We start from the raw sequence: 15,143 nt of genomic DNA on the forward strand, positions 1-15,143 counted from the left end.
TAACAAGACTTTCAGGTCGTTTGATATACCCTCAAATCTGAGAACCTCTAATCTTTAAAAGCCTTTTCAACGCTGCCCACACCATCCCCAGGTCCCCCAAATCCTCAATAAAAAGCTGCTATACACAAGAGTCTTTCTTCAGTAGTGCTTTGGGCAAGAAAGGACAAAGACTAGCCATCCTAGAGTCTCCGGCAATGACCAGCAGAAGGGAAAGTCCAGGCCAAGAGCTGGGGCAAGATTAGAGAAACAGGTTGCAGCTCAAATTAACCTGAGAGCAAATATGAGACAAACCCTCAAATCTGTAATAAAACAGTCACTATTTGTTTCCCAGACATCCATCCCTATTTTTTCTAGAAATGAATTAATGAATGAAAGAATGAATGAACGGGTGGATGGATGAATGAATGAATTTTCATTTGAGGCTATGGCTTTTCCCCACACTTAATCCAGAGCTCCAGATAGAGCACATGACCCAGATCTAGCTTATTGAAGCAACTCTTCCCCCTGACCACAGTGATAGGTTCAGGGATGAACATCCGGTCCAAGCAGAGCCGAGAGAACAGAGCAGGATTTTTCTCAGACTTCTGGGAAAGAGGGAGACGAATATGACTGAGTATTAAGCTGGAACCACTATGCTTACTGCCAACTGAGGAAGAAAGCAAGTCTGAAATCAGAACCAACACAGAAGTAGAGTTGAGAGATACAGAGAGAGAAACCTGGTCCCAATTACATTTTTGAGAAGGCAGATCAAGGCTCATCTGAAGACAGCCTAGTACTAGACTTTTTCAATGCATGAGCCACTGAAATGTGTTTTCACTTTGGCCAGTTTGGATGGAGTTTTCTGTCCCTTACATCTGGAGGAATCCCGACTATGATGTAAGACAGTGGGTTGAGTGATGTCATTTGGAAAGTGTGGTCACAGAAAGGAGGAGAACTGGGGTCAACAAGTCCCACAAGTCTACCTCTCCCCAAGACTACAGGTACCCTGAGGCCTAGAACTGTGTTACTTCTTGTGGTAACGATGATGGGAACACAATGGTTATTTCAGGAATAAAAGGAGCACAAAAAGAAGGCAAGGTGGCAGAAAGAAAAAGGGATAAGCAATGTACAGATTCCTTCCAACTTGGGTCCCCTGGTCACTTTGTTCAGGGCAGACTAGACCCTGCAGGGACCTAGCTGGAGTCATGAAGCAGGAAATGAAGGCATAGAAGCTTCTAGCACCAGCCTACTCCAAAGGGCCACTTACTAGGAAATTGCCTAGAAATGATGGTGCAGCCATAACTGGGTCATTTACTTTCCCTACAAATATTTCTCCCTTTTGTGAGCAACAAGGACCCATTCAACCAACCATGTGGTGCCTCAGCTGAAATAACAGGCCAGGGGAAGTGTGTAATTGGTTTTCATCAGATCGAAACCGTAGGGCAGCTCGGCCAAGCTGAATCTCTGTCTCTGGCTGTAGCACAGAAAGTACTTTCTGCTTAATGTCAGGCCATGTGTAGGGAAGAAGGGGAAACAGAGGGGAAGACAAGACCAGCCTTCCAGTCAGCTTCAACGCTTCTGGCAAGACAATTCAGCATAGCAGAGGGGTCTGGCTCCAGACTTTGGGGGAAAGGAGGCACCTAGGACAGAGGAGGAACAGGAAGAGAGACAGAAAGGGGAGAGGTTGGAAGAAAGGGAAAGAGTTAACCTTTAATGAAATAGTCAATTTATTAAAAAAAAAAAAAAAAAAAGGAACTGAAATCTTTTTCCATCTGTTTGCCTCTATGAAATTTATATTTGGAAGTAACAAACATAACATCAACCAGTTTATCAGCTCATCACCTGGCATATGTCTTTCAATAATAATTTAATAATTTCAAAGATCAGAATGAAAAGGAAAATTTGAGACTCCTTCAAAGCAGCATAGAGTATTCTTCCAGAGGCCTATGACTAACCTGTCTTTTGTGGGTGATGGGGATGAGTTAAAAATGACCCCAATCCTTGGGAACTTGGCTGGGTGATTTGGGAACTCCATGGTTTATCCCATCTATTTCCAAGAATTTTCTATCAGGCTAGATGGCACTCCATCTGCATTTCTCTTTTGCTCTTCTGTGAGCTTTGTGTTCATCGTCCTAGCCCACCAACTTGAGGGGAGCATGTGGATAGGATAGCATCCACGTAGGATGAGGGAGATGGGACTCAGGGACCTCTGGGTACTCTCCTCAAGGCGCCTAACAGAATACCATAGTGCAATTCCCAAGGTGCCACCCCAGTTATGCATTTCCCCAAGATCCTATGGACTTTTGCCTTGGCTTTTTCATAGCCATCCTGTCTCCAGTTTGGATATCCAAAAAACAAAACACATGCTCTTAGTTTCCTGGTCCTCGGGAAGGGCCACCAGGCAGCCCCCACAATGGAAAGAATAGTGAGTCACACAGGCCTGGGCTCAGACCTGCCTCTACCACCCACTGGCTCTGTGAGGCAACGGTACAAGGGAAGCAGTGTGGGATTGGAGTCCAGAGGACCTCACTCTTTGACCTCAGTCGAGCTGCTCAGTTACCTCTTTCTTAAACTCCCTAAATCTCAGTGACCTCATGAGTAAAATAGAGATTATAGTGATTATTTTAAAGGTCTGTGGTGAGAATTAAAAGAAATAATGTGCCTGCTGTGGAGTAGGCACCAAACAATCGGTTGATGTTATTAACATTATTGTTGGTTTTTTAAAATGTTTAAAAATGTTTTCATTGATTTTTGAGAGACAGAGAGAGAGAGAGAGAAACAGAGCATGAGCAGGGGAGGGGCAGAGACAGGGAGACACAGAATTCAAAGCAGGCACAGGCTCCAGGCTCTGAGCTGTCAGCACAGAGCCCGTTGCGGGGCTCGAACCCACAAACTGCAAGATCATGACCTGGGCTGAAGCCAGACACTCAACCGACTGAGTCATCCAGGTGCCCCACATTATTGTTGTTTTTATGTGACCTTTGACAAGACACTTCACCTCTCTGAACTTGCTTTCTTATCCGAAAAAGTAGATGTAATAATAATTATCTCTTAGGATGATCACAAGGATTACATATGTAGAGATCACAAGGATTATGCATGTGATATAAGTAAACTTCCTGACACAGTGCCTGCCTGATACAAGGTAGGCACTCAGTGTTACATTTCTTTCCCTTTCCTTCTCAACCTTCCCCACACAATCCAGGATAAGAGTGTGCCTGCTCCCGCATGGCCAAGCTGGCCACAATATTTAGCTAGAAATCAGGAGAATCTGTCCCTGCAGGTGGTCCTTGGAGACCTTACCTGCTGTGCGCTTGGCCCACACCCATAAAAGGAAAAACTGTCAGGGGAGAAGCCTTTCTGAAACTCACGGGGATGGCCGAGAGGGAAGGCGACAGCTGCAGGACTCCTCTCTGGGCACTAGGGGGAGCAATAAGCTCGAGAACACAGTGAGGGCCACGCCCAGAATCTCTCCACTCTTATGCCCCAGTCGCCCAGTTGGGATGATCCAAGCAGGAAGAAAACGCTTCAGGAATACTCAGAAAGGCCTTTGTGGGGACAGATGATAGGGGGAAATGCAGGGATCCGTGGAGAGCACATCTCCTCTCCTGCTTCAACTTGGTACCGGCCTAGAGAGCACTCGTTGGCTTCTAGGCTACCCTCTCTGGATCCCCTGGTGGAGGAGCCCCCTGGGGGTTGAAGAAAATGGGAGGTGGGGAAGACAGGCCACTTTTCCCAGTCACGACAACTTCTACATCTAGCCCCGCAGCAACTTAGTAGGTCCCAGTGCGTCACAGCTAGAAGAAGTCTTATAGAGCCCCAGATGTTAGCTGAAGGGCTGGGGCCAGAGAGAAGAAAGAGCTTGAGCAAGATCTCCCAGGCAGTTTATAATAATCCCTCATACAGTTTATCTAATACCTTCATGTCCATCATCTCGCTTGGATATTCACAACCACCAGGTGTTGTAGGAAGGAACTATTCTATTTTGCCAATGAGGAAACTGAGGTTCAGGTAAGTGCCCATGGCTCTCCTCTTCTCTATTAAATTTCCATTGCTATCCACCCTCTCCCTCCTCTCTTGCTTTCCCTTGTTTTAAATAGGTTCAAACTATACTCATATACTCATAGTTGCAGGAAGATTGCTACTCAACTCCAAGTGGTCCATAAATCAAAATTTTAAAATATTTGTTGCATTCCCCATATTCCCATCTAGCATGATGGAAAGATGATAGAGCATAGTAATTATGATGGGTACACTTTGGAATCAGATCTGAGTAAATATCTAATATTCATCCCTTATGAATTCCATGGCCGTGAATTTCTTTGTGCCTCAGTTTCCTCATCTGTAATATGGGAATATTCACACCTATCTCCTGAGATTCTTTTATAGGTTAAATGAGATGAACTGTAAAGCAATCTCATAGTGCCTGGCATACAGTAAAGACTTGAGAAATGTTTCCTGTATATATAATTATCATACAGTCATAGAACAAAGTGATCTTCAGGAATCAGTTCCTTAGTTTCATGCCATTTACTGATGAACTTAAATGGAGTTAAGTGGGGAAGGTTACTCTGTCAAGTAGGCTTGTGTCCTGGTTTGAATGTACGCCTTCCCAAAGTGCCTGTCCACCTCGAACCTCAGAACATGAACTTGTTTGGAAATAAGGCTTTCGCAGGTGTAATGAGTTAAGATGAAGTCCTACTACATCAGGGTGAGCTCTAAATCCAATATGACTGTTATCCTTATAAGAAAAGAAGAGGACGTATAGACATAAGACTCCCAAGGAGGAAGGCCATGTGAAGACAGAGACGGAGCCTGCGATGATGCAGCTATAAGCCAAGGAATGCCAAGGATTGCCTAGGAGAGAGGCAAGGAATGGATCCTCCCTCAGAGCTCCCTCCCCCAAAGAACCAGCCTGTCAACACCTAGATTTCAGGCTTAGAGCCTCCAGACTGAAAGAGAACAAATTTCTGTTGTCTTTTTTTTTTTTTAAAGCTTATTTATTTATTTTGAGAGAGAGAGAGAGAGAGAGAGAGAGAGAGAGAGAGAGAGAGAGAGAGAACACCAACCAGCACAAGCAAGGGAGGGGCAGAGAAAGAGGGAGAAAGAGAGTCCCAGGCAGGCTCTATGATGTCAATGCAGAGCCCGATGTGGGGCTCAAATTCATGAACAGTGAGATCATGACCTGAACTCAAATCCAGAGTCAGACGCTTAACCAACTGAGCCACCCAGGCACCGCATAAATTTCTGTTGTCTTAAGCCATCCAGTTTGTGGTAATTTGCGGCAGCCATAGGAAACTCATATGGCTTGTGAAGAGGGAGAACTCCAACAGAGTTCTAAATTCTTTTTCTTCTAGTTTAGCCCTTCTAGTCTATTCCATCATTACCTCCGCAAAACAGCAAATAAACATTTATGGAATGCCTACCCAAGAAGTTAACCTATTTGGAGAAAAATTGACACAATCTATAATCTTTACCACCTCTTATGAATTTGTTGCCTGACACACTGTAGGCATTTAATAAATATTTACTGGCAAGTTGATAAAGTAATAGATATACAAATGTTGTACAAATTTAAGGTATTATTATGAACCCACTTTCTACCTCTGTGTACACCTTTGTACCAGATTCTAAATTTATTTACATGTTTTATGTATTGAAAAATCACAAAACTCCAGAACTCTCTGATACTGCAGCCTAAGGGTCTCCATAAGGTCACCAACTCCTCCTGTCCACTACCTCCAGAGGTGATGAATGAAAAGGAAAGCAGTTTGAACACCCTCAGGACTCTGATTCCTACCACACAGGGATGATGTCATTCTTGCTAGGTCCTCCCACACTCACTCAGGAATGGGCAGAGAGAGCCCAGGGGGTCAGGGGAGCTGCTGGTGGCCATAAAGGAAGTAAATCACAAAGCACTGCCCTCCCAGTCCCCCTGGGAGTAGAATGGGTGGTGGTGGGTTAATAGCTACAAAGGAAAGGAGGGGAGGGAGGGAGGAGCTGATTCACTAGGACAACTCTTAGAGTGACTCAGAAGCTAGCAGAAAATAGCCTGTTCTCCCACATCTGCCTCATTGTCAGGCAATGAGGCACTTCCTCATTGCAAACACGGAGGCAGGGCAAAAGGGAGGAGAAGGAAATGGGATTTTTCAAGTTTGTCGGTGTCGGCCGATTCCAGCACCTCACGGTCCATGTTTTTAACCATTCCAGACATTCTGTTTTTAAGTCAAGTCAGTATTCATTGAGCACCTACTCTGTGCCTGGCCTTCATCCCACCTCTCAGACCATCAGTCTCCTGAACACAAGGAACGGGGTCTTTCAGTTCTGAATTTCACACTTCATTACTTCAAAAGTCCTTGGGCTGCTGTTGAGCACCTCAGCACAGTCTTGCTGTCCTTTAAATAGAGATGACTCTCTCAGGCCTACAATCAATTGGGCAGGCAAGCAAGGAGCCTTTTTCTAGCTCTGATGGTGGTTTTATAGTCTTTCAGGCCCATTCTCTGGACCAGTCCTCCTTGTGAGAGTCAGTGTGCGGGCAAGCAGAATATGGCACAGGTTTGGAGTCCCTACATCCTTGTTGGAAGTTCTTTCTTTGCCATTTACTAGCTCTGTGACCTTATTTGATTTCTTTTAATTTCTATCTTCTCAGGGAGATAGGAAAGATTTATCATATAGTAGTGCAGATTAAGTAAGATATCATATGAGAATATCTGCCACTGTGATGACATGATAAATTCTGGCTTTCTTCTTTCAAACTTCTCTGTAACTGCACAGACTGACCACATCCTCCATCAGGCTGTAGACTGCATAAGGGCTGAGCTGTATCTGTCTTAAGGACTAAGTCTGCCTACCCGAATACTGAAGTGGGAAACAAAGGCAGAAGGAAATGGCAGATAAAATTAAATTTCCTTATAACCTGCAGCCCACTGACAAATACTGGAGGCAGGCAGAGCGAACTGTTTCTACAGGAACTCCCTGCTATCTTGATGCTAATACTTTGCTAGGGGGTGGGAAACAACCTTAGCTTGACAATGGCCAGGCCTCCAGTATCCTAAGAGTCTTCTTTAGCATATGAAAATCTCACTGGAAACTTCCCCTGGACTTTACCTCCCCGACTCCACAGTGTATTACCAGTTTCTCCTCTTGGTCCCCGTGCTTTAATAAAATCACCTTTTTGCACCAAAGACGACTTCAAGAATTCTTTCTCGTCCGTCAGCTCTGGACCCCACGAGCCCCACTAGCACCCCAAAAAAACCTCATCAAATTCTATTTCCCTAATAGTTTCTTGCTTAATAATCATTGTGAATAGGAATAATGTATTAAAAGCAATACAATATTCATGCATTGTAAATATTTAACTGTATCGTAAGTATTTATTATATTGTATTTTAAATAATGTGGTTATTATTAGGGCACCTGGGTGGCTCAGTTGATTAAATGACCAACTCTTGATTCCGGCTCAGGTCATGATCTCCTGGTCCCTGAGATCAAGCCCTGCATCCAGCTCTACACTGACAGCAAGGAGCCTTGCTTAGGATTCTCTTTCCATCTCTCTGCCCCTCTCCCGCTCACTCAAAAATAAATAACCTTTAAAAATAATATGATTATTATTTTAACCAGCTAAATCAACCTGTGAACTGGAGTGCAGTCTATGGAAAAGGAATCTGGAAACCTTCACCTCAGTTAGGGATGCATCCTCTTCCTTCTCTGGGTTATTTGGTCCTAGGAGGGCTAGCTGCTACCAGCAAGATCTGCATTCCTGTGTTCACAAGAAGGGACAGACATTCCTTGCATCCTCTACACCGTCCTTTGTTCCAGCTTCACTGCAAACGCCATTGCCCCACAATATAATGGGGCCAAGGACACAAAGATGTCCCCTCATCTGACCGGCACAACCTGGAGAGACTAAAAACCTCGACAGACTAATTTACAATTACTCGACTTCTGCCTGGAAGGTAGGTCCCACCGGGTTTTGCTCTCCCAGGTGCTACCCAGTATCCCCGCGCCGGGGGCTCCAGTGCCAGTAGTTCTCTTCCAAACGTAATGTGGGAAAAGAAGGGCAGGGTGGGGCGGGGACTGTCTCCAGGTTTACTATCTTTGCGCTCTAGCTTCTAGCACCACACCCACAAGCTTGTCCAAGAGAAAGAAAAGCCACGTTACCGGCTTTTCAACAACTAATTCTAATGCAGACACCAAAAGGACACTTTATTGATTAACATTTTGGATAAAATGAAACGTTAATATGCCCAATCAATCTGGGCACCCAAAGCCCGCCATTCCTAAGCTTCCCAGACCAGTAGGGTAAAGCACGAAACACTCGCCACCGCGATGCCCAGAAGCCGCACGCAAGGTGTGGAAAGTTGCAGAAGCGGAGCCGGGAGGGGCGCGAGCCCACCCCCGAACCCGGGCCGGAGGAGGGCGCTTCCTCCAGGAAGTGACGCGAGCTCAATCCCAGCCTGGCTCTCCCCAAACAAAAGGGATCTTGGGGCCCCGGGAGGAGCCTAAATGACATTGGAGAAGCCCCTCCTCCAGCCCGCGCGCATTGGTGCCTGGGCTGAGGAAGCGAGGTGACGATTGGCCCTGGCGAATGCCAGTGCCCCCGCCTGGCGGTTGAGGGGCGGGGTCTCCGGGGGCTGTGGATGGGAGCGGGTGGCGGAGGCGGCGGGGAGCGGAGCCCGGAGCGCCGGGAAGAGGTAGGAGCCGCCGGGGCTGGGGTTTGGGGGTGGCTGGGAGGCCGGGTTCCCGAGAGAAAAGCAAGGGTAGGACTACCGGTGTCGTCCCGCCACAGTCCCAACTGGCACTCTCTCCCATCCCCTGAGGGGGCGGGGCCCTCTCCTCCGCCTCCCGGTATTCCCCGAGGAGGTGGCTCCTCATCCTCCGAGGGTCGCAGCTACTTATTGTCCCCGGTCAATCCCAGCTCCGCAGAAGGGGCTTCCCTCCTGACACCCCTCGCTTAAGGGATCCTCTAGCCCAGCGCCTCAGTCTTGGGGAGGGCGCACAGGTTTCCATTCTCTAGGCTGCCGCCGCCGCCCCCGCCCCCATTTTGTACCCCCCGGGAGGCCAGACATCTCTCCCTACACTTGTCCCTGCTCGCTAGAGTGGGATCAGAGCTAGTTTCACGCGTAAAATAAAATCACTGTTTTCCAAAAAAGAGAAGTGAGCGAAGCAGAAATCAAGATCCGACCTAGACAACCAGCTCTGAGAGACGAAGCGGCCTTCCCCCACTTCAGTTCTTCCCATCCCCCATTCTCTGATCCTCAGCCCTCCTCCTGAAGCGCCTCGGATCCTCTGTTCCCGGGGTGGGGGTGGGGGGGCGCAGGGATCGAGAGCTCACCCGCTTTGGGACTGTTCTAGACTCTGGAGGAAGGAGAAATAGTAACTCCCCACTTCCCCATCACCCTTAAAGGTACCTTCCCTCAGTGGAAGGTTCCCTCAGTCTGTTCCTTGAGGGAGAACCTAACTTCCGAGGGTTTTTTAGGTTTGGGTTGCGTTTCATTTTTGCTTTCTATCCTGTATCTGCCCTAGGAACTTAAAACCATCCTTTTATGTTTAACATTGAGGTGGGTGTGTTGGATATCTGCAGAGTTGGCCTTTCGTGGGTAGAATGCAGTGTATATTGTTTGACTGTCAGTGAATAGGAGCGTGTTTTCTGTTAAAACAGTGTCGATAAGTAAATAAAGAGCATTGGATTAGGAATAAGTGTTTCCCACTCTAGGGTGGGCTGGTCCATTGCTCAGGGAGACTGCAGTTAACCTTGAAGGTGTAGTTCTGTTGAAACAAAAGACAGGAAGTGTTTGAGGAAAATTCAGGTTCAGCCATCTAGGTTTATGATTAATCCGGTCCCTAGGCCTTTGGTTAGTCTCTAGCCCTTCTTTTTTTGGTGGGTTTTTCCCTCCAGGGGAAACTAATACATACATGATGTTGTTGATTGGTTTTACAAGACCAGTATCACCTACCAACATTTAGCGGATGAAAAGTAAGAGCAAGTTTTAAATCTCAGAGATCAGGATAAATAAAAGCAAGGTTAATTCCGGCTATTTACATACTTCTAACTACCAAGAAGTGTCTCTGTATTGTGCTCATAAAGGCTTTGTCAAGTTGACCTTCATTTCAGCAGGTGCAAAATATTGATGATTTTAGCCTGATGTTAATGACAATGAGTCATCTATTGGTAATCATCTATTGGTAGCACTTCCAGGTATTAATATTTGCCGTATTTTTTAACATTGTTTTGCTCTCATTCTGAAGTCCATCTTACTACTGTTCTCTGTAGCCAGGCTTATAGCAATGAGATGCAAGGAGTTGGAATCATAGCAGGCAATTATAACGCCGTCTCTTACCTTCCTGATTAGACTTTCTGAAGGTAGACTTCCGGAAGATTATTAGTTTTCAATAGTTAGATTCGAAGTTTTCAGAGCCACTCTTAGTGCTCACAGATCTGTTCCGTGATTGTTTCCAGATCTCCAATAAAAAAGCACAAAGAAAAAACTGTGTGGTAGGTCACCCCAGCAAACACAAAGTGTACTGCGATAGGAGGGTAAGACACGGGCCCCCAGCAATAGCAGCGGAAAAAGCTAAAAGCAGAACAGGAAATCCCAAAAAGATATATCTTATTACATGAGTGGAGAACAGAAAATAAACTAAGGTAAGAGACTAAAGAAACCAAAGCAGGGGTGATTACCAGGGCCTTAATGAGCAGAGAGGAAAGAGCAAATAATTCTCTTTGATTATTTGGCATAATAAGCAAGACCCGTCTGATACATGTTTGGGTCTTGGAAATCCTTCCTCTGCCTTTTTCAACAACTGTTTGGTCATTAGGTGAAGAAAAACATTGTACGCAGAGGATACTTATGTATATGTCCAATCTGTGTCACTAAATTATAAATTCTTTGAGAGCAGGTAGTAGTAATTTTTTTAAAAGCTTTGTGTCTTTCCCTGTGCCTGGGACATAGTTTGACTTAATAAGTGTTTGTTGAATTTAGTTTGAAGCAGTCCCCTTAGGGTAGACTAGAAAGACAAATTACTGATAAGGTATAAACTTAGGATAAGCAGCCCACTTCTTTTTGCCTTGATGTAACTTTATTTTCCCTATCTGATGTCTTATGAAACTCCAGTATCTTAAGTGACTTTAAAATGCTGAATTTCCTATACGAAAATGTCTGATGTTTACATGTATAATTTTGCTGTAATGAAATATGAAGCAGACTTGCTAATGTAATCACTGCTAGTCATTTTAGGATTTTATTTTCTAAGAATCTGACCTGAGTGGAATGAGGTAAATTTAAGAGAGCACACTAGGAACTGATTGCTGTTTTTTAAGAACAGGTTCTGAGTGTTTGATTTTGACAAGTTACTGAGCTACTTTGGGAATTTTTTTAAGTGAATTTTTAGTTGATTTTGTGCTTTTCTGAACTAGCCCTAAATACATGAATAGGGACACGAATAGTATTGGGTTCCTGAATGGAATCCTGCAGACTTGGGTGCCTGGGTGGGTGGCTCAGTCAGTTAAGCTAACCGCCTGGCTTCAGCGTAGGTCGTGACCTTGCAGTTCGGGAGTTTAAGCCCCACATCAGGCTCTGCTCTGTCAGTGCAGAGCCTGCTTCGGATCCTCTGTCTCCCTCTCTGCCACGCATGCATGTGCTCTCTCTTAAAATAAATAAGTAAATAAATAAAAGAATCATGCAAACTGATTATGGTGGGCATAATGTGTTCAGTCTACAGTGGATTTTTGTCTTTGCAAAATCATGTTTGCAGTGCTACCAGTTAATTTGCAGAACAGGATTGGAATTCTTGGCTTTTCTGAGTGGAGTAGAGTGGTGTTTCGAGGGATTGCCATTGAATTGGTGTTTGGTGGCATGATATGAGAAGCAGAGATTTATTTATTTGTTTGTTTCTAGAGGAAATCTGTCCCGTCTGTGGTGGTTGACCCAGGAATGGCTTGTCAGCTTGTTTCTAAAGGCTATTTTTTCTTATTTCCTGAATGTTTGCTGCTAATAACTAAAGATCACATCCTCTAAGTTTCAGTTCAGAGCATTTCAGTGAGAAAATGGCTTATTTATTGTGAGGCCATGGAGTATGGAAATTGACAGCACAGACTCCAAAGGCAAACCTGGGTTCAAATCCCAACTCTTTGGCTCTTTTACTATGTGACCCAGGCAAAGGCAGAGTTTTCTATCTCACCATATCCCATTTTCCTCAACTGCGACATAGAAATAATTTTTAGAGGTTTTTTTTTAAGGTTTACATGAACTAATTATATATACATATATATATATATATATCATATGTATCATATATATATATATATCATATACATATATATCATATGTATCATATATATATATCATATATATATATTTATATCACAGAGCAAGGTCCCTGGCATGTAGGAAGCACACAATATTAGTAGGTGTTATTGCTGTCATTTTTAGCACTTTCCTGTGAGTTACAGAATTTAATATTAAACATTCTTTTACTCCCTTAGCATTTTAGCAAAGACGAAGAATTCGTGTATGATTTTAGTTTTCATTCGGTTGGTTTTAAGTATTTCAATATATAGCTAAGATTCCTGAGTTGAAGGAAACAAAGCTTATACATGTCATGATCTCAAACATCTGATGCAAGGATTTTTAGGAGAGTGTGTGTGTCTGTCTCATAGAGTCTGGGTTTCATAATTTTGTCACGCAAATTACCTTTCTTGAGTTTTTCTGGCCCGAGAAAAAGAAAGGCAAGGGATTCAACCATCTGGTGTCTTCTCTGAATTGTCCATTGTCACACTCCAAACTCTACAGTCTTAAGTGCCTCCATCCTCAGAGTCATATACGTGGTTTTGTGGACATTGTGACGATACAGGGTTGTACCTTCTGTGAGATTTAAAGGATTTTCCGTGGTAATTTTGATCAAAAGTGGTTTTTGCCTTCTGAAGACAACTTTCCCATTGTCCCCCAAAGTAAGGAGCAATCCTAGGAACAGGTGAGAAGAAACAATGGACGGCAGTTAAGAGTGGAGGTGGGGGAATCCAGGACAGGGGTGTGTGGGTTGAGGAAAACAGGACTACAAGCAGGCATTGAAGTAGAGAATGCAGTAATATGGTTCCTCCCTGCCAAGTATTTCCAAAGTCTGTATTTCAGGTCCAAAGCCAGAGTTCCCAATCTAAATGTATCCCTTCTGCTCAATGAATCCTTTCTGACTTGCCGAGCCACAAAGAATGTTATCCTTAATTGTTACTGAGTTCAGTAGAAACTAGAAAGGAAAATAGGACAGCACAGGATGACAGGGTTTACACACACCAAAAACCCCCCCTTCTGACCCTGAGCCTTGAGAGCATCTGCTTGGGTCCTTTGCATAAAGCTGCTTGGGGAGGGTGAGGCTGAAGAGTTCTATGGGTCTGCCATCCCAGGACTGGCGAGAGCCAGGAGGAGCCAGGAACTGTTTTAACAAGAGACAGGAACTGTAAGTTATAAAGGAGAGAAGAAGGAAGGGTAAGTGACAGGTAAGTTGCAGAAAGAAGAGAGAAGCACTAACGTTGTTGTGGGGAGGTGTGGAAGGTAGGGGTGCCCTATCTCTCAATTTCTGCTAACTAGTCCTTACTGTTGGGGCAGGTGGTACAGGAGTAACGACAGAACCAATCTGGTTCTTCAGCGATCTAATATTTGGGGGTACAAAAATGATCAGGTCTAGTCTGATGTATCAGTTTCTTCCTATTGCCTCTTGTTCTTAAATTGAAGGCACAGAAGAAGTTTTCTTAAAAGGCTTTACCCCCTAAAGACTTCACTTCTAGACCTTTAGCTTTCACCACACTGACTCTTAACGCATTTGTTCCTCTTGGGAAGTTTACTGAATAATTAACTTCTTATTCAGCATGCCTCATATCAGTCATCATTTTCCCCCAAAACCAGTTCCTTTTCTAACATCCCTGTTTGTGTTAATGGCGTCATTATTCGAGTCAGACAGTCTACAAGCTCAGCTGATCTGGGATTATTTCCCCTCTCACCTCCTTAAATGGAGCCAGTACCAAGTTACTGTAAATTCTGCATGGAGTCTCTCGCATCGGTATTTCCGTGCATCCTTACTGCTACCATCCTAGTTCACACATTTTAGCCTCATACCTATGCTGTTAAAGTTTTCTCCTGCCTACTTTTCCTGTTTCCAGTTTCCCATACATCAAATCAGGTCTGTCCTTCAAGCCTTAACCTTCCTAAAACTATGCTTTCACTATGATACTCACCTGGTTAAAAATGTTTACTGGCTTCTCGTTTGCTAAAAGAGAAAGTCCAGTCTTGTTGGCTGTAATTCAAGGTACTATGCTGTACATTTCTTTTCCAACTAGCATTTTTTGAATACCCCTGAGAACCACACTGCTAGGTGCTAAGTTTCATCAAGTTGATTAGGACAGAGGATTTGTCTAAGAGAGCAAAGTCTTAAGAAGACAGATATATAAACAGAACAGCTGAATGTGATAACTGCTCCTGGACTATGGATATAGATACATATGCACTATGCATTTAATATAATGTAAAAAATAGCTGTGATATGTTTAGAAAATCAATTTCTCAGTCATTAAGTTAAAATTGTGACTTGGTTAGGGGAGCCTGGTTCAGTCAGTTAGGTATTGTCTGACTCTTGATTTCAGCTCAGGTCATGGTCTCATGGTTCATGAGTTTGAGCCCCACATCAGCTTGGGATTCTCTCTCTCCCTCTCTTTTTGCTCCTCCCTGCTTGCTCTCTGTCTCAAAAATAAATAAATAAACTTCTAAAAATGTATTGTGACTTAATTAAAAGCTATACAGATTCTGTGGAAGCAAAGATACGGTTTTCACCTGTGTCTGGAAGTCACAAAAAGCTAGTGTAAGGCAGAAGAATGTCCTTTTCTTTGCCCAAGTATGGAGATAACCATTGGCCTGAACCGTGTCTCTCCCAGACTTTCCCAGAAACTGGCCAGGCCATCTCCTTCCTGGAGCAAATCAACCTGCCAAGTCAGGAGTAAACTTGTTTTTGATTTCTAAATTAGACAACACGAATGATAGAAACTGGCAACTCATCGCAAAAGGAAAACTTCATTATCCTTGCTGATGAAACCAAATATGTGCTCCAGGGATGAGAACTGACCAGTCACTCATTTTAACTGTTCAGCATCCTGTTAGAGTCGGTGGTGTCATCCCATT

At 44.2% G+C, this 15,143-nt stretch overlaps 1 protein-coding gene and 1 long non-coding RNA gene across 4 annotated transcripts in view; one reads left to right on the plus strand and one right to left on the minus strand.

Moving 5' to 3' along the window:
* LOC123598454 overlaps positions 1-10,444 on the minus strand; it is a 110,929-nt gene extending 100,485 nt beyond the window's left edge. For both annotated transcript variants that reach the window (XR_006712610.1, XR_006712611.1), the window contains exon 1: positions 10,320-10,444. This is a non-coding gene — a long non-coding RNA (uncharacterized LOC123598454). The remainder of the gene's footprint in view (positions 1-10,319) is intronic.
* CTTNBP2NL (CTTNBP2 N-terminal like) overlaps positions 8,568-15,143 on the plus strand; it is a 53,161-nt gene continuing 46,585 nt past the window's right edge. The window contains exon 1 of one of the 2 annotated variants that reach the window (XM_045478655.1): positions 8,568-8,672. Coding sequence is in view for 1 of the 2 variants with exons in the window: in XM_045478653.1 (XP_045334609.1) it covers positions 8,619-8,672 (54 nt within the window). In the remaining variant the exon portion in view is untranslated. The remainder of the gene's footprint in view (positions 8,673-15,143) is intronic. The other variant, XM_045478653.1, reaches the window with a different exon arrangement.

Source organism: Leopardus geoffroyi, chromosome C1, assembly GCF_018350155.1.
Source record: "Leopardus geoffroyi isolate Oge1 chromosome C1, O.geoffroyi_Oge1_pat1.0, whole genome shotgun sequence".
Lineage (NCBI taxonomy): Eukaryota > Metazoa > Chordata > Mammalia > Carnivora > Felidae > Leopardus > Leopardus geoffroyi.